The sequence below is a fragment of the Zeugodacus cucurbitae genome, chromosome 5, assembly GCF_028554725.1.
Source record: "Zeugodacus cucurbitae isolate PBARC_wt_2022May chromosome 5, idZeuCucr1.2, whole genome shotgun sequence".
Taxonomy (NCBI): domain Eukaryota; kingdom Metazoa; phylum Arthropoda; class Insecta; order Diptera; family Tephritidae; genus Zeugodacus; species Zeugodacus cucurbitae.
In genome coordinates this window covers 54165813-54183786 of record NC_071670.1, presented here as the reverse complement: position 1 = coordinate 54183786, position 17974 = coordinate 54165813, and the positions used below count along the sequence as shown (strand labels likewise).

Sequence of the window (17974 nt, the reverse complement as noted above, 5' to 3'; positions counted from 1 at the left end):
ATAGAATAACGGTTCCTTTACCATCATATGTACATACTGAAGAGCTCATGTTCGATATATGGGGCCTTAAAATGTTATAGTCCGATTTGAAGAACTTTGAATGAGCGATGAGCTCAAATGTAAAAATTCAAATAATAATATCAACATTTGAGCTTTAACGGAAAATCTCCAGTGTTTTTCGAAACTTTCTGCAGCGCTATGTTAAAGAATCGAATATGTATATACTTGGGACGTGGATCAGGGGTATTATTTATATATGGTATAGAGAGTTTACGTATGTATGTACCCAGTATAAGAGATAAGAATAATAAGTGTTTATTGTATTATTTACCAGCTAATTCGGCATATGCCGAACATATTTGATATGGATTATAGTTTGGATTATAGATTTAATAATTTATAACATTTGATTTATATACTGATTTGTAAATGTTGGTTAAGTGCGCATAAATTTTATGGATTCAAATCAGAGATTTGATTTCTGTGTATAAATAATATAGAACTGTGTATTGCACAGTTTATTTGCCTATCGTCAACCGAGTGACTACAATGGCTTTCCTACATTTTTTGGTACTCCTTACAGCCACCTTCGTGGCGGTTACAGCCGATCCCACCGGGCGTGTAGTGGGTGGCTTCAACGCAGCACCCGCACAATTCCCACATCAAATCTCTCTGCGTAGAGATCATGTACACGTTTGCGGCGGTTCGATTATTAGTTCCAATTATATTTTGACCGCCGCGCATTGTGTGGTCGAAATTGGCCTAAAACCGTGAGTAGAACATTCAGAACATATTCGTATTGAATTTTATTATTTTTCTTTTAATACACCCATAGCTTTGCTGCCGAACGTTTCACCATACTCGCTGGTACCCACAATCGCATTGCCGGCGGTGTAGTCGTGCCAGTGAAACGTGTCGCAGTCCATCAGGGTTATGCCAACAGCGAAAATGATTTGGCTTTGTTGGAATTGGCGAAGCATTTGACATTCTCGGCGAAAATCCAGCCAATTGAGTTGGCCAGCGCTGAAGTGCCCTCTGGCTCTGAGGTTATCATTTCCGGTTGGGGTCTTACCGAGAATAAGGGTGACACTTTGCCCATTATCATGCAATGGAATCGCGTTGAAGCGTTGAGCAAGAGTGAATGTTTCCGTAAGATTTTAATCTCTTCCGATGCCTTGATTTGCTTGAATCATCCCAAAGGCGCTGGCGCTTGCAATGGCGACTCCGGCGGTCCAGCAACGTACAATGGCGAATTAGTGGGTGTTGCAGGTTTCGTTGTCACCGGTTGTGGTAGCTCACGTCCCGATGGTTATGCCAAGGTATTCTACAATCTTAAATGGATTCATGAAAATATGATATAAATGGATTGTGTTGTTGTGATGTAAAGATGAAAATTAAATAGTTTTTGTGCTTAGTCGCTTAAGTCTTTATTGTTTTGTATTGTTAATCATGGGTATCACTGGACTCTTCAAGTCTCCTAAGAAGACGTATTTAATACAACTCCGTAAGAGTAGAGTCATTCAGGAGTTAATGAAGTGAAAAATTTCGATTTATTTACTAGAATCATCAATGGAGAACTCCTCGACATAGTTCATAAATTCTACACTGGATGAGAATGGATGAAACTATAAAGAAATTGTTTACAGTAGCCCTCACAAACTTCATTTTCCTGGATTTTCCTTTCTATATCTTCTATTGCGTCTTTATTCGGTAGGCAGGTCTAGTTTCTCCGTACCAATATATAGCATGGGATGGATAGAGAAATGAATCTACCGTAACAGCGGACGAAAAGAGAAATATGAGACTACTTCGATATAGAGACTATAGATGTCCAGTGTCGTGATTCCCGATATGTTCTAAATCTTGGTCCTTAATAAGCCTTAGACTCTTACTTTTTATTATAATTTACATTTTGCAGTTTTCTGGATAGTCCTTCAATTATTTTTTCTATAGTCCAGCAGAATCCTTATTGTACTTTTAAAGGAATCTCCCAGAAAGAGTCAATAGTTTCATACATAAGTAATTCTAAGAAATCACGCGGGTTTTCTGATGTTAATATTATGAAATAGCCGGAATTATTATCAGATAATCTATATTATTATTATAAATCATATAGATTTTGAGATTAAACGGTGCATATATACGGTTATGGGGTACCAAAATAACTCATCGTGCTTCAATACCTCTGATCATAACTCATTTGTCTCCGCTGTATATTTAATCAGCAACGTTGACCTCACTTGAGTTCATGAGTCTCAAACGATAAGGGGTCCCTTCAAAATCGAATTCTATATTTTTTCCCTTATTGCTCAGAGACCTGAAGCTGTTGAAAACTCTTGGGCGTACTCTCAATCTTAACTAAAATCGCCTATCCACAAATAGATTGGAAACATCGGAGGTCATTGAGTTCTGAGCAAAGTGTAAGGATTTCAAAAAATTGATAAGAATAAGAAAATAGTACAACGAACTCATTTCCGCGAGTTTCTAATGTAGTTTGGACAATGTAAACGTTTGCTTTATGAAATCGCTAATAATACGTGATTAGATTAAGAGCCGGTTTGTCCAGACTATAAAGATAGCGCTCTTTTTAAAGATTTCCCCAAACAAAAAATCTATTGACGGTCAAGGAGGGGAAATTCCATGACGACTCGCAAACACTTATCACTTATCATTAAGGTTATACAAATCGTCATAAACTAGTTATCTTGACCATAGAAATAACTCAAATCCCCTGATTTGTTATACCTTGATAATAAATAATTTACAATAATTTAAATAGTTATCTACTGATCTGGTAAAATCGATTAGAACATAAAAACGTATTGCGATATGCGTACAAAGCTCAGTTCGTGTCACTCACACCCATTGTTAAGACGTTATGTCGAGCAAATCTTTGCAAATTCTACTCTGCTTTGGGCTGCTCGCCTGGGCCAGCGCGAAACCTCAAACTAGCGGACGTATTGTCGGTGGTGAGGATGCAGCTGAAGGCGCATTCCCCTACCAAATATCGCTACGTTTTCAAGATTCACATGTTTGCGGCGGTTCGATCATTAGCACTAATTTTGTGCTGACGGCGGCGCATTGTGTCGGCGATGAGGATGAGGATGGCAATTATTTCGTGTGAGTCTTTTGCTGCATCATTTGTTTGTGAAATTCAGACTAATTCTTATGATACATTTTACAGTTACCCAGCTAGTTATTTCTCGATACGCGCCGGCGCTACAAATCGTCTGTATGGCGGTGTGGTCACAAAGGTCTCGAATATTGTCGTAAATGAGAATTATGGTGACTTCTTGCACGATCTTGCATTGCTCACGTTGGAAACTCCACTGATTTTCTCCAATAACATACAACCAATACCGCTGGCAAGCGCTGAAGTGCCGACCGGTGACCGTGTCATCATTTCCGGTTGGGGTAATACAGCGACCAATTCATTTGCACCCAACAAATTGCAGTGGAACACTGTACAAGCTTTGTCGAAATTATCGTGCTTCACTAAAATCGGTATGGCTAGTGATGCGCTGCTCTGTTTGGGACATCCGGAGAATAATGGCGCTTGCTTTGGCGATTCTGGTGGTCCGGCTGCATATCAAGGTGAACTGGTGGGTGTGGCTAGTTTCGTCGTCAATGGTTGTGGCAGCGATTCTCCAGATGGTTACGCAAAGGTTTTCAATCATTTGGATTGGATTAAGGAGCACTCTGATTTGGGAGATGCGAACTGAGTGTGGGTACTATGTTTTAAGTAATTCGAAAAAGTTTTTTGTCGGTAATAAAAGGAGATTTAAGTCAAAACTATTACAAAGTGTTTTATTTAATGCAAGCTGAGCCTCTACTTCTATTCCCTTAGTCATCTGTGGTCTAAATTATTATCAGTTAGAGATATTTCTGTGAGTATCGTCCGTGTTTTATTTGAAACGAGTCTTTTGACTTTTGTAGTCACTTTTCAGCTGGATTGTGTATTGTGTTCGTGATTTCCCGATTACTTTACCTTGACACTAGAAAAATCCAATTTCACTCAGAACTAAATCGTTCGTATAGATTGGTCCAAATGCTGGTTTGGATCAATTCCATTTGGATACATTTCACCCAACCAACGAACGAAGGTAGAACTTCATAAAACTAACATTAAAGTCTAATGAATAATACAGATTAATAAACGATGACAAGGCCAGATGAAAATAAACAACTCTGGCTAGTCTAGGTCAGTCCAAAAAATATAGAAAGTCCAGTCTAAAAGTCATAGAGGTGCATGCTATTCGTATCGAATTCTTAGAATTCTAGAAGCCATGGACTGATCGATCAGAGATGAATAACGATTCATCACGGCCTACTAACGGAGCTACACGGATAATAAGGAAATCGCTCGGAAGTTTTGGGATTATCACATACATTTCATAGGTTGGTATAGCTGTATGTTTCTCCAGGCTTCAAACTACCTTTCTACACCCCGATCAGTCTTCAGTGTCTACTAAGGCTCTTGCTAACTATTTCTATGAACTCTTTCTGAGCAATAATGAAGGAGGAGGTTCTTCGGTTAGTACTTCTTTCAGTGCCTTTAACTGTTACGTCAAGCGTACTAAACCGCTTTCGAACTGCTTTAGACGTATTATAAATTCTGTGCTGTCAACATTATCGCAAGAAAATATTGGCTTATAATAAATAAGAACTAGATTACTTATCAATTACCCAGTTCTGCATGCGTTAAGTATTATAAAATAATTTATTTTAGCACAAAGCGTTTTATGGATGCCCACCCAAGATATAGTAATAAGTCAACCGTTACGTGCGTCAATGTTTAGTTTTAGTTTGGACTTCCACGCGTTACGGTCCAACATGGCAAAATTCGAATTCTTCGCTTTGATCTGTTTTTTGGGTGTCATCGCCATCAGTCAAGCTGGTCCGACCACACGTGTTGTGGGTGGTGACAAGGCCTACGACGGACAATTCCCACATCAAATCTCTTTGCGACGCAGCGGTTCGCATACGTGTGGCGGTTCGATACTGAGTCGGAATTACGTATTGACGGCGGCACATTGTGTTGGCACCGCCGATTCGGAGGGCAATTATGTTGTGTAAGTACACCATTTTGGCAATACAATAAAATTCTGGTATACATGTTTCCACTATACAACAGTTACAATGCTTCCTTGTTTACCGTACGCGCTGGATCCAACGATCGTCTGAGCGGTGGCGTTTTGGTGAACGTTCAATCGATTGTCACACATGAGGATTACGGAAATTTCTTGAATGATGTGGCGGTGTTGCGTCTCAGCCGGCCTTTAGTATTGACGAAGAACATACAACCCATTCGCCTGGCCACCAAGGAAGTTCCTTCCGGTTCGCCAGTAATAATTTCGGGTTGGGGTCGCGTGAAACATGGTGGTGATGTGCCGCGTGAGTTGAAATGGAACACCTTGACTGCCATCTCACGCAGTGAATGCAAAGAGGCCATAAGGTGGGATAGTGATGCGCTCATATGTTTGGCTCATGCTCCAAATAATGGCGCTTGCAATGGTGACTCCGGTGGTCCGGCTTTGTACGAGGGTGAGGTCGTCGGAATTGCTGGATTCGTGTATGGTGGTTGTGGCTCCGCTAATCCAGATGGTTATGCTAAGGTCTTCTATCATGTTGATTGGATTAAGAAACATGCTGAATTGTAACTGTAATGTTATCGGAATTATCATGAATTTAATCATGTTACTAAATAAATTTATGAGTGTTCGTCCACTTGGTCTCAGTTGTTGACCAGTATTGTGAAGATGTGTCTCAGTAATAAAAACTGTTTGGGATTTTTGTAAAGAAACATTGGGAAAACTTTTGTAAGATGGCGCTCGAACCTCTTAACTTTATTCGTTTAATATTTGCTTGTAGTTTTCATGAAATTTGGAATAAGTGATGTACGTTTCAGTCTTTAGGCTTCCCATATCATTTAAGTTATTACCATATGAAGCTTGTAAATCGTCGGTAACCCCGATCTCGAGTAGTCTAGACCTTTGTGACGATAGAAGTACTACAAAATATTAGGAAATATATTACCAGCCACAAATGGCTAATAGTAGGCGCAACAAGTGCTTTATTCTTATTGAACTGAAATCAGTCGAAATTATTCTAAAGATATTTATATTTGTTATATCAGTCTGAAACCTATACTTAGGTTATCATGCGTCATATTTTTAAATTAATGGGTACGTAAGTAGGCTAAATTTCCAAATCTTAGCCGCGAGATCTTCAGGTTCGTTTATAAGCTGCTTACTTCCCTATCCAAACAGGGTTAAATCGCCGAAAGGCAGCCTTTTTAGTCGGAAAAAATCCGAGTTGATTCTGATACTTTAGAACTGTCTGTTGTGGCTTCTACTCTCTAGTGGGGTTTGTCATTATTCTATATCAAATTGAAGATATCTTCACTGTTTACATATACATGTAAATTATTGGTCTTGCTGGTTTCTCCCGTCAATAATAATCTAATAAGTTTTCTCGGATGACTATAACTCACTTATTGAGACAGACCTGTGTTGACCGACTGACCTACGGACTCCTTTTTGGGAGGGTCACCATTTGAAAACCAAACACTACCGGCTGCTAAGCTGGCCAAAGAGGCCTAAAGTTTACATATATAAAGAGCACGGACATTTATTTTTTTCCATTATAGAAAATATTCACACACCCTGTATGATCGGCTGCAGCAGTCGTCGCTTGTTTGTGCCCCAAAGTAAATAGAGCGTAGGCACAATTAAGACTTAACGGTTTATTTATGCATACATTTTGGGACACAAATAATTTGGAGTGTTTTTCTGCTGTCTGACGCTCAGGTAATTTGATACGCTACTTATGGCAGGCGGGTTTTTGTTTATATTTATTTACAGTGCGGTGGTTATATTGAAATAATTTTGAAGTAATTTCTCCAAAGTGGAGCAAAAAAAAAATTCGCCCATGGCCTGTATATGTTGATTTAATATACGAGTAAACAAATTAAATTTTATCATTGAAAGAGAAAGTGTTGAAAAAGTGAGCTTGACTGTTTTTTTAATTAATGAATATCCGCTTTGGTCTGCTAAATAGTAAAAATGAATCAATTTGGAAATTTCCACATTACAATAAAAAATACTGGTTTCATGGAATTGGCAGTGAATGCATGGGAGTGCACTTGCCGGTTCGTCAAGAATTCGGGAATGTATTATACTTTTATAAAAAAATATTTTATTAAAAATTTACATAAATATCATAAAGATAATTACTTTACTGTGACAATTCAAAAAAATCGGGATCGCGAAATCCCGAAACTAAAAAAATGTTTCTTTAATTGTTTTTGCATAGCTTTAGCTTCTATTTTTTTATTTTGTAACACATTCATGCTATCCCGATTTATATAAAATTAAATCCCGAAATCTCGAAGTTTTAAATACTTTTTACTGCCATTCAGAATTATTTTTAAAACATCAATATTTAAATTAATTTGTAAATTCATTTTGTTTTTTGATTAGAACAGAATTTTATTAAATATCTTATAAAGACTTAATCATAAAGACAATAACTGTAATGTGCAACTTTTATGAAACATTTTGGGAACCCATATTAAAGAAATTTGAATGCCGACCTCCCTAACCCTGACATGCTAAAAATCTTGTTTTATTTTTAATCAGAATTATTGCGTACAAAATCGGCGGGACGACTAATGACAGCAGGAAAATTTATGCATAGAACCTTCGGTCATAAAAAACCTGGAAAACCTAAACCTGGAAAGAGGTGGCTGGCGTAAAGGTATGGCAGCTGCACGCAACACATTATATATATATTTACGGATGACTCGAGGACGGAGTAGGTGCGGGGATATACTGTCCGGAGTTAGGTGTAAGACAGCATTTCAAAACACCGAATAACTGCAGTATTTATTGCAGTACATTTCTATTTGGTATTGGAAAAGCCGCTTAGCTATCTTTAAAGTAAAAAGTACGTAAACAGTTAGGCGGCAATCAAGGCAATATTCTCTTTCTGCGCCTTGTGTAGCTGGTCAGCAGTGGTGGATGTCGCCAGAAATAAGCGACTCCAATTCTACTTGGTTCCAGACACTGTGTGTGTGTGTCGAGGGTAACGAGGTACTGGACGAAATTGTCAACAGAGGCGTAAAACCCATGGACACCGCAAAATCACAGAAAGCGAAGAATGCAGGAAATGTCAAGAGCAAGGTACTAGAAAAACAATGGAACATCTCTTGCGTGCTTGTCCGGCAGTGTTAAGGCAACGGCTTCAGCACTTGGGAGCTTCACAGTACGATAATCTGGAAGTGTTATAGTTTGTGAAACCACATCACCTTTTCAAATTCTCGTTAAACGCAGCCATCCTAAAGAATGATGAACTTCAATGCAAAGGACCAAAATCGGTTTATATGTGGCTAATTGCCTGCCAAATTTACCTAACCTAAGCTATTTTAGCGTACAATCAAATTTTTGTATAAATTTCGGGATCCTGATTTAAAGAAAATAGAATACCGAAATGCCAACAGTTTATATTTTTGTGGTTCAGAATTATTTTCGTGATCAATTTGCTGAGAATTTTTGATTCAATAATATTTTCGCTAACACTAAATATTCAACTCACATATTACAAAAACAATAGCAGTAAAAATATGTAAATTGATTTGCAAATATTTTTGTTTGTTTCATTAGAACAGCACTTAATTACAGCTTGCTTTAAATCAAGCTGAAGTATGTACATATGTATGTATGCATTTTCGCAAATGATTTGGCAACAACTGGCTGTCTAATTGTCAGTGTTATTCTCGGGGCTGTGCTTTTCAGCCGCTGTGAGGCCACACCTAATGTTTGGCAATGAATAGGCAATAAATTACGTTTACGCTTTGTTTGAGTTGAGAATTAAAAAAACAATTAAAGTACTTTGTAAGAAAAAATAAACAAAAAATAAGAAAAAACCAAATCGAAAAAAATCTTCTAAGCCTGGCTTAAATACGCCAAGTACTCGTCAAATACAATAGAACTCATCAAGCGCTTATTACTCTTTTTTTCTACTCAACTTTTGTTTACTTCTATAAACACCGTTAGCAAAATGCCGTTAATACTGGTTTGCAATTTCGCAACAAGACAGTTGACAAATGAGTCCATTAACATTTTGACGTGAAGATCTTGATGATCGCTGAAGTTAGAACAAGAATACAAGCTTCTGTTTGTTTGTTTGTTTAGTATTGTAGTTAGCGTGTTAGTACTCGTATTAGCTGTAGGTCACTAGGTTAAATTCTGCTCTGAATCAAAAGATAATGATACAACAACAATAAGAGTAGTCAGTAGTGAACAAAGTGGTTGAGTGACATTTGTGTGAAGCGTACTGAAGTTAAATACAATTTGTGACAGCAGACTGGTAAACTAAAGTGACAGTTAGATTGTCATATCAGTTGGAATGACGTTGAAATATGAGCAAATGTAATTATATATACGAGGGCAGTTCGCTAAAGCTGAAACAAATCGTATTTCTCACGAAAGAACTACTTCTGCTACTGTCAAATATCAGGTGTTAGAATGACAGATGTCAAATTTTGAGTAGAAGTTGTCAGCATTTTGCTCAAATTGAAGTATTCTGAAGGAACTAAGCTCGTAAAAAAATGAAAAAAATTAAGTCACATGGCAGATGAGGCTGCAGACACCTTGTATGACAATGAGCATAAAATTATGGGCTCAGCGATGCTCCAGAAATGACTATAAAAAAGGGTGCCACATTTCAAAAATTCATGCTGCAACAATTCAAAACTGATCTGTTTTTATGCCAGTTTCTAACCACGGTCATAAGATATATCGATTTTTATGCATCAAATTTTTAGAAATCTAAGATTTTCTCAATGTGAACTTGGGAGAATGAACCTTTTTTAATAACTCACTGTTATCTCAAACCGTCCTCGTATCTACCGGTATCTAAACAGTTGCCACTAGCCATTTGCAGAGTGACGAACGATTACCGCCGGTAAACATTTACCACTTGGGAAAAACTCGTTCGCCGCCTATTACTCGCTTGGCAAGTTTTTCTTTCGTGAAATTACTTTCCATGGAAATAAAAGAAATGTGCAAACCCACTCAAAAACTTGCCGGTGACGGTGAGCTATGCGCAAGCGCAACGCCTCTCGAGTCTGATTGATTGTAGTCTGTGAAGATCTTGAATCGTATGCACAAGTGAAAATGTGTGAAATTTTTGAAAAAATTGCAATGCTGACAGCTGCAACGGTATGCGTGAAATGCAATAAAATATTTTGATTGAAAAATTAATGACTTACCATGTGTAGACTGGCAATAAGAAAAATAAAGTGAAGAAGTGAAGTATTTGATATTTACCATATAGAAATAGATATGGTTTTATGATGTGGGGTGGTTCATGACATACATGAAAACTATAATCATTATTTCTTAATGTTACTAGGAAATATTTGTTCCGTGGAATGACATCTAGATTTGCTATTAAGAGAAGTTACTATTTTTACTTATTTTTAAGATATGCATATATATCTAGAAAGAGAGACATAAAGGTTCAGATTAGCTTAAACTATAACAGTACTGTAAGTTCTCTAACTAACTATGATATTAATCGAAAATAGATTCATCTTTACGTCAGATTGTCAAGGGAGAAGCCCTAAAAATTATACTGAAATGCGATTAAAAGAAGAACCAAAAACTTGATGTTCTGGGTTATCTTTCAAAGCATCATATATTATATTATCATGATTATGCAGGACCTAAGACTTGGCTTCGTTCCCATTTTAGTTCATTAATGATAATATCCATTGAATTGCTAACACGAAAAGGTCTGAGAAATTAATGGAAGCCTTTCAGAATTGAATTTAAACTTGTAGGTTCCCTAGGATGTTGAAGTCTCCTAAGGCAATATGGTGGGATAAGCTCGGCCAAATATCTGGCGAAGATATAAGGGATACGAAGATGAGACGAAAAAGCTGCAAAGCGAAAACAAATTGGACCTATTCCTTATAACAAGTGTATAAGAGAATTATCATTATAAGAGTATAAGAGAGGAAGCAGAACAGAGAGTAAAATATATTTTTTCTAGGACATGCGCATTACAAACCATCAAAATAGCAAACTATTTTTGCATGTAAACAAAGAATTTTTGCTATTTTCCTCATACACAAAATTTATATAAAAAAATTTTAGCTTTCTGCAGGTAATTGTTGAAAAAAAGGTATTAAATAATTAACTTTGACTCTATTTCAACTTCACTGGATGCTTTTATCATCTATGCTTAACTCGGTCGAACAGTTTTGCGGCGATAAGTACAACAACAACACACCTGAAGCCTCACACTCTCTGCTCTCCTCAATCATATCTATATATATGTATGTATATTTCACCCCAAAATATATGTATAGATATATTCGCGCCTTTAACCTTCACCTTGACTGCATGCAACCGTCAGCCAACTGGTACATAGCCAGCCAGCGTGCATTACATCTCCTGCATATCCTTGCCATTGACATTGGCCGTGAATGCTGCATTTGTGCATCTGTACTTTATTACACTTTTCACTTAAATTTTCCAGTCGCAAACATATGCACTCAAATACATATGCACATAAATTCATATGAAGCCAATTGCTGACTATTTTTATATAAATACATAAATAAATATTTGTATATTTGCACTTACCCTGCTGTTGACTGATTGTTGTGCTGCAACTGCGAATTTAATAAACACTGTTGCTGATTATTCTGCTTAAAATTTGCACTGATACTTAGTAAAATTATGATTTCACTGGAAAATAGAAAGAGATACAGATTCAAGTGAATATTATTTCTTATCAGCTCATTTTTAATTAATATAAGTTTTCTATTAACATAGTAAGGTTATCGGCATCGACCTATCAATTTAATCATAATTTATTAACACTGTTTTGGTGCGATGGGGTATAATGAGCACAGGGAGTTATTTGTTGAAAATTTATTATTTATCGAGTGCGTTAAAATTTTAAGAAATTCAATTATAACTATATTTAAAATTTTGTTGTAACGCTGCGTTGATGTTGTAGAGTGCTATGAACAAAAAAATTTAATTTTATAAAGTTTTGAATTTTTTGGATAGCATTACAATCTTGACGAAGAATATAATATTATTTTACAATAGCCTTGGATGCGGCTAGAAAAGATAGGAAAAATTTTGAATAAAGTTGATGAAATGTCTATAATTTACTTGTTACTTATGTTTTGAGATATATTAAATTTGAGGACTCTTGCATTTCAACAGTAATCTTGCTAAAAAAGCCGATTTTAAAATGTTTCTTTCTTAAGAAGGAAAGTCTATGAAATTTTTTCAAAAACTTTTTTTTTAATAACTGAATGCCCAAAGTTCTGAATTTCATTCAAATATGGATTTTATATTTAATTTTATAATTTTTATATTCTCGCAACAAAGTTGCAAAGTATTATAGTTTTGTTCACATAACGGTTGTTTGTGTCACTCAGAAATAAAAGAGTTAGGTATGGGGTTATATATATGTATATGAATGATCAGGATGGTAAGTGGTGTTGAAATCAGGATGTCTGTCCGTGCAACGGATAACTTGCGTAAAAATTAAGATATCTTGACGAAACTTGGTACACATGTTCCTTGGCACCCTGAGGAGGTTGGTATTGGCGATAACAAAAAACATATAAAGTGTCATAACTACGCCATAAATAAAGTTAAAAAATTTATATTTGGTACAGAGCATCGCACTAGGAAGGGGCATATTTGTGGGCGTTGTCCCGGCCCCTATTAAGTTTTTTCTACATACATATTTTGAAAACTACTAAAGCTATATCAAGGAAACTCTCTAGAATCGTTTTTTTAGGATTACCTTATACAGTTCAAAAATTGAAGAAATCGGATTATAACCACGCCTACCTCCCATACAAAGGTTTTGTTGAAATTGGTATTGAAAGTTTTAAACGGGCGTGGCTCCGCCCACTTTTGGGTCAAAAACCATATCTCCGAAACTACTCGACCAATTACAATGAAATCGGTTCACAACCACGCCTATCATAAGTATTCAAGGGCCTATACATCAAACATGAGGACCTCAAAGCTTCGAATCAATTGTTTACCGAATAAATAAGTAAGTCTCTCAGATATTTTGAAGATATTCAGAGGGAATATATTTCTTATAATAATATGTCTCCGTGCCAAAAATTAGTGAAATAGGGCCATAGCTTCTCCTAACTCCCATATACCTAATATTAGGGTTTTCAAACTTCCAATGGACTTATTACAATATATATGCAGAATATGTGTTTCAAATTGTTTGTTATATTAATAAAATTAAATAAATAAATTGCGAGAGTATAGAATGTTTGGTTACATCCGAACTTAGCCCTTCCTTACATGTTTTATAATGTTATAAATAGATTTTTAATTTTATTACATTTGAAGTGTTTTTAAAAAATTACCGATTTCTAAACTTTTACATATAATCTTTATATATTTTGGTTTGTTGATCATATTTTTATTATATAGGAATACTTTAAAGGTTTAAAGGTGGTTTAAAAATATATTTTCTAAGATGTATTAAAAAAGTAACTATACTATTCTATTAAAAATTCTCTTGAAAAAATGGTTATAACTTTTAAAAGTTTATGAAAGGATATTAAACTTTAAGAAATAAATTAAGAAACATTGTTTAATAAATTAAAAAAATTTTGAACCTTATTAAAAAATCACTGTATTGTAAAATTTTAATGACCCGAAATTATTTTATAAATCGAAAATCGAAAAAAAAAATATTTTTAACAATTTTAATAATTGTCATGGGGCTAAATTAATAAAAGAATTAATAAATTGCCTATTAAATTTTCAATCAAAAGCTCGTGCTTCTAACATAGAATTATATCATAATATAAATAAGACATTAACTCGTGCCAATGAACAGACATACATATGCATGTCATACGTACCTATGTCTTCGAAACCCTTTTAAGTCAAACGCTGACCTACAAAATTTCTCTGACCGCACAAAAGTCTAATGCGAGTATCTGTGCTCAAGAAGAAGATACAAAGCGAATATATACATACATATGTAAAAGTATATAAATACAGACAAAAGTAAACAAAAACGAAAGAAAGAAAGAACTAAGGAAACAAAAAATTTCAGTATATTTCTATTGTCAAAAGCCGCAGAGCACCACTTTAAGGGGAGGGGTTAGGCGCACGCAAGCATTTTAACGACTCTTTTACTTCATTTGTAACTATATGTATTTGTATATGTTTATACAAAAGTGCTTAGAAGCACAAATTTTCTTCTACTATTTTTTTAGTTTTTCTTATACTGATATCTTCCTATTGCTGACTTATGACTTTGACTTTGGCTGTTTTTCATCTCTCTAAATACATATATGCAAAATATCCATTTGCTAGCCAAACAAACAAAAAACAACATTTAAACTCATAGAAAGCACTTTGACTTTGAACTCCCCCGGAGTTCAACACCTCTCAGTTGACTCTTTCTCCTCTTATTTTTACATATTTACTCTGCTCATTGGCACTTTTTGCACAAATTATGCAGCGAAAACATAAATCATAAATACCTTTTGCAACAAATACGCGTACTACAACAAACACACAAACAAACTTCGTCACTTCGAAGTCAATGAAATTCCGTTGTTGTCGCTTAAAATTCTCACTGTCATACAAATCAATTAGAATTCGTTTCTTTAATTTATTGAAATATTTAAATTTATTGCATTTCTCTTTTCGTTGACTTTCATTCGTTGCTGTTGTTGTTGTTATTTATTTCTTTCGTTTTATTGCACAGCACAAATACACGCACTCACGCACTAACGCATACAAACTCTTTTTCTTCTCCACTGAGGCTGAGTCTTGAGTCGCTGTGTCTTAAAACCGAACCGTTTGGTTGTAACGTTGCAGCTCAACTGAAAGCTGAAAGCGGTTTTCACTACGCTTTGACTGCGCACAGCACTGAACTTGACTCGAACTCGAGCGATGGTGGGGATAGTGGTGGTGGTGGTGGTGGTGGTCGTGTGCTGTGGTGCGTTGGAGCCCGCTAGAAGCTAGTCAACATATGTTTGTTGTTATGTTTGTTTGTATGCGTGAGTGTGTTTGTGTGTGTGTGTGTGTGTGGTGAGTGTTGGCGCTTGCTGCGTTTGGGGGAAATTATGTTGTTTACTATTGTCTGCTTTTGAATGAGCGCCGCTGGTTGTAGCTACTGGTGTTGCTTGACAGCAGATAAACATGGAATTAACAGCGGCACAGTGGGATTATGGTGTTCAAATTTAGGCACAGATTTTTGTTAAAAAAAGCTTTTTATTCGCTTGAATATTTTAAAATTTTCTGAGCAATTGTCAAAAGTGCTAAAATTCATATAAACATTTTATAGTTTTTTTTGAAGATTTTAACTTTCTGAGAAATGCATCTTCCACTTTAGATTTCTTAGATCTCTAAAATATGACTTTTTATGGCTAATGATCCAGAAACATATCTAATTATTAATTATTCCTAAAGTTTCACAAGCCAAAGCTAAAAATTGAGCTTGAGAAGTGTCTCGACGATTGGAAGAAACGCTGACATAAGTGCATAATACCGATTGCGGACTTTTTTTTAAGCCGACAACATTAATTTAGACGAAGGAATAAATATTTTATTAAAAAAAAAAACACGAAAATTCCCGTTATTTTTTGAACACACCTTGTATATAGTTTTTGTTGTTACTAGTATGTTATTAATACCAGTTTCGTCGAATAGTAGATATCAAATATTTTTGATTCGATAAAGATTTTACAATAATGAATTTATTTTATAAACTTCTTTGAATCCTTTCTAACAGATGGCAACCCTACCCAAAAATATCACTCAAAAATGTTTCGTTTATATTTTTTAAGTTATAAGTTTCATTTAATCAAATTTTACATATATACTTTATTAATTATTTTTAAAAAGATGGCAACTCTTTTCAAAAATATTTTTAACTTAAATCTTCCTAAATCATACTTATGTATATATTTAATTATGATAAATCATATTTTGTATTGCTTTTGTTCAATTGCATAATATTTTTAATAGGTGGCAACTCTTTTCTATTATATTTTTAAGCGTAAGCTTCTTTTTGCCTCTTTAGTTTGCTACAAATATTGTATTTGATTACTACTTTATCAATTTTATTGAAATAAATTGTTACAAAAAGTGGCAACCCTCTTCAATAAAAACTGTAAGTTTTCAAAAGATTCTTCATCTTGAAACTATATGTTAGTGCTCATATATAGACAAACAGGTGGTAATATTCTAACTTCATTGCTTATATTAGATATTAGAATAGTGAAGCAGCTTCAACACCCGCTCTCTTTTATAATATTTATGTTAAGAAACTGTTAATCGAATTTAAAATTTTATTCAGAAATTGAAAATTTGTATCCCTCACTAATCAAATCACAACACTGTACACTGCATGAAACTAAACTCGTATAGAGATAAAGCCGCAACAGTAGCTTCAAATCTGTAATTAAGCTGTCACTGTTAACTTTAACATAGATGTGATAGCATCTACATTGTAACAGAGCGTTAATAGGTTTGGCTGCTGTGCATTGCACCGACTGTTAAATGCTATTAAATGAGTTATATTTTCCCACATTAGTGGCCATTTAGATTAAGTTTTCCACAAACAAGTAATAAAACATTCAATTTTATGAAATTAATGGAATCAGTTGATTGACGAGTCTCAAGCGTTTTTTTTTTTTGTAATTTTGAAAGCAGTTTTTTTTGCAGTAATTTATGTGTTTGAGACGGTATGGTTTTTCTTTTATAAGTTTTTGTTGTATTTCGAATTGCCATTAACATTCGCAAATCTCAAGTTTATTGTCCTGCAATTGCAATGCAGATCGAGTGTTTCCTGTTTTAAGTCATTAGTTATACTAAGTCAATGAAATTGCAACTTGTCATTAATGTCATTACTTTCGATTTAAAATGCAAGACGTATGTGGGTAGATTATATGATATGTCGACAAGTTCATGTGGAATTTAAAGTGATAACTCTGGTCTCAAATTATTGTAGATTGTGCATTGAAGTCTGAATGAATTAATATTATCTATTATCAGATCTTCTAGTTTGAACTTCCGAAGTCATAATAATATCATAATAAAGGGTTTTTCAAAAGTAAATCGATAGAGACAGTAAACGATGCCATATTTTTTCCCGCTCTTTTGACATTTCTCTTCAGTAAGGTTCGCCATTTCATCATGTACAGATATACGATGCAATAACGAGTCGAAATAATTAAAATTTACAACCAAAATTCGGAGTCAGTAGCCTCAATTTAAGAGCGGTACGTTCAATTTATAATGAGACTCATTTCTGGCTGAATAGCTTCGTCAATAAGCAAAATATGCGTTAGTGGTCAGGCAGCAATCCACACGTACTCCATGAGTCACCATTGCATCCCGATAAACTTCTTTCGTGAAGATCAAAACCGGCACCTTACTGTTAACGGGAATCGCAACGACTCAATGATAGCCGGCCCGAATTGGATGATATGGACTTGGACAATATGTGGTTAAGGCGCCACAAGCCACATAGCGAATTTCACAATCGATTTATTGAAAACCAAATTTGGTGAACGGCCCAGTCTCGGTCGTGCGATTTGGCACCGTTAGACTATTTCCTGTGGGGCTACGTTAAGTCTATGGTCTATGCCGACAAGCCAGCGACGATTGACGAACTTCGTACGAATATCGAACTTGAAATTGCAGAAGTATCGGTCGATTTATGCTTGAAAACCGTCGAAAATCTGCAACTGTGCGCGTGGTGGCCATGTCAATTTCATTGATATCTCTAACCGTTTCTTGTATTACTCTTATTGAAACCCTCTTCATACCTACTATTTGGGTTTCACCTTTTCGATTTTTAGAAAAATGTGAGATAAAGATGAATGGAACTGTAGAACATAAACAAGTTTCTACTGAAGATTTATGTTTAAACACTAATTGGA

At 35.2% G+C, this 17974-nt stretch overlaps 3 protein-coding genes across 6 annotated transcripts in view; 2 read left to right on the top strand and 1 right to left on the bottom strand.

Annotated features, from left to right (window-relative positions):
• Positions 1 to 14925, bottom strand: part of Cpm_1 (carboxypeptidase M) — a 67524-nt gene extending 52599 nt beyond the window's left edge. For all 4 annotated transcript variants that reach the window (XM_011179114.3, XM_054232524.1, XM_011179112.3 and 1 more), the window contains exons 1-2: positions 14564 to 14925; positions 11655 to 11759 (exon numbers count right to left, since the gene is read on the bottom strand). The gene's annotated coding sequence lies outside the window, so the exon portion shown is untranslated. The remainder of the gene's footprint in view (positions 1 to 11654; positions 11760 to 14563) is intronic.
• On the top strand, positions 508 to 1423 carry LOC105209105 (serine protease SP24D). The gene is made up of 2 exons (XM_029038271.2): positions 508 to 770; positions 836 to 1423. The coding sequence occupies exons 1-2, from the start codon at positions 550 to 552 to the stop codon at positions 1359 to 1361; spliced, it is 747 nt and encodes a 248-aa protein (XP_028894104.2). The 5' UTR covers positions 508 to 549; the 3' UTR covers positions 1362 to 1423.
• LOC105208986 (transmembrane protease serine 9) lies at positions 2826 to 5803 on the top strand. Its single transcript, XM_011179109.3, has 4 exons — positions 2826 to 3120; positions 3185 to 3719; positions 4726 to 5072; positions 5135 to 5803. Exons 1-4 carry the CDS (start codon positions 2879 to 2881, stop codon positions 5658 to 5660), a joined length of 1650 nt encoding a protein of 549 aa, XP_011177411.2. The 5' UTR covers positions 2826 to 2878; the 3' UTR covers positions 5661 to 5803.
• Positions 14926 to 17974: the final 3049 nt, after the last annotated feature.

What these genes read in the sequence shown, in the direction of transcription:
- LOC105209105 (XM_029038271.2), top strand. Translation starts at nt 550, where the DNA reads ATGGCTTTCCTACATTTTTTGGTACTCCTTACAGCCACCTTCGTGGCG. An exon ending in GTCGAAATTGGCCTAAAACC is followed by an intron (nt 771 to 835) that starts GTGAGTAGAACA and finishes ATACACCCATAG; the next exon opens with CTTTGCTGCCGAACGTTTCA.
- LOC105208986 (XM_011179109.3), top strand. Translation starts at nt 2,879, where the DNA reads ATGTCGAGCAAATCTTTGCAAATTCTACTCTGCTTTGGGCTGCTCGCC. An exon ending in GAGGATGGCAATTATTTCGT is followed by an intron (nt 3,121 to 3,184) that starts GTGAGTCTTTTG and finishes TACATTTTACAG; the next exon opens with TTACCCAGCTAGTTATTTCT. An exon ending in CTGATTTGGGAGATGCGAAC is followed by an intron (nt 3,720 to 4,725) that starts TGAGTGTGGGTA and finishes AAATAATTTATT; the next exon opens with TTAGCACAAAGCGTTTTATG.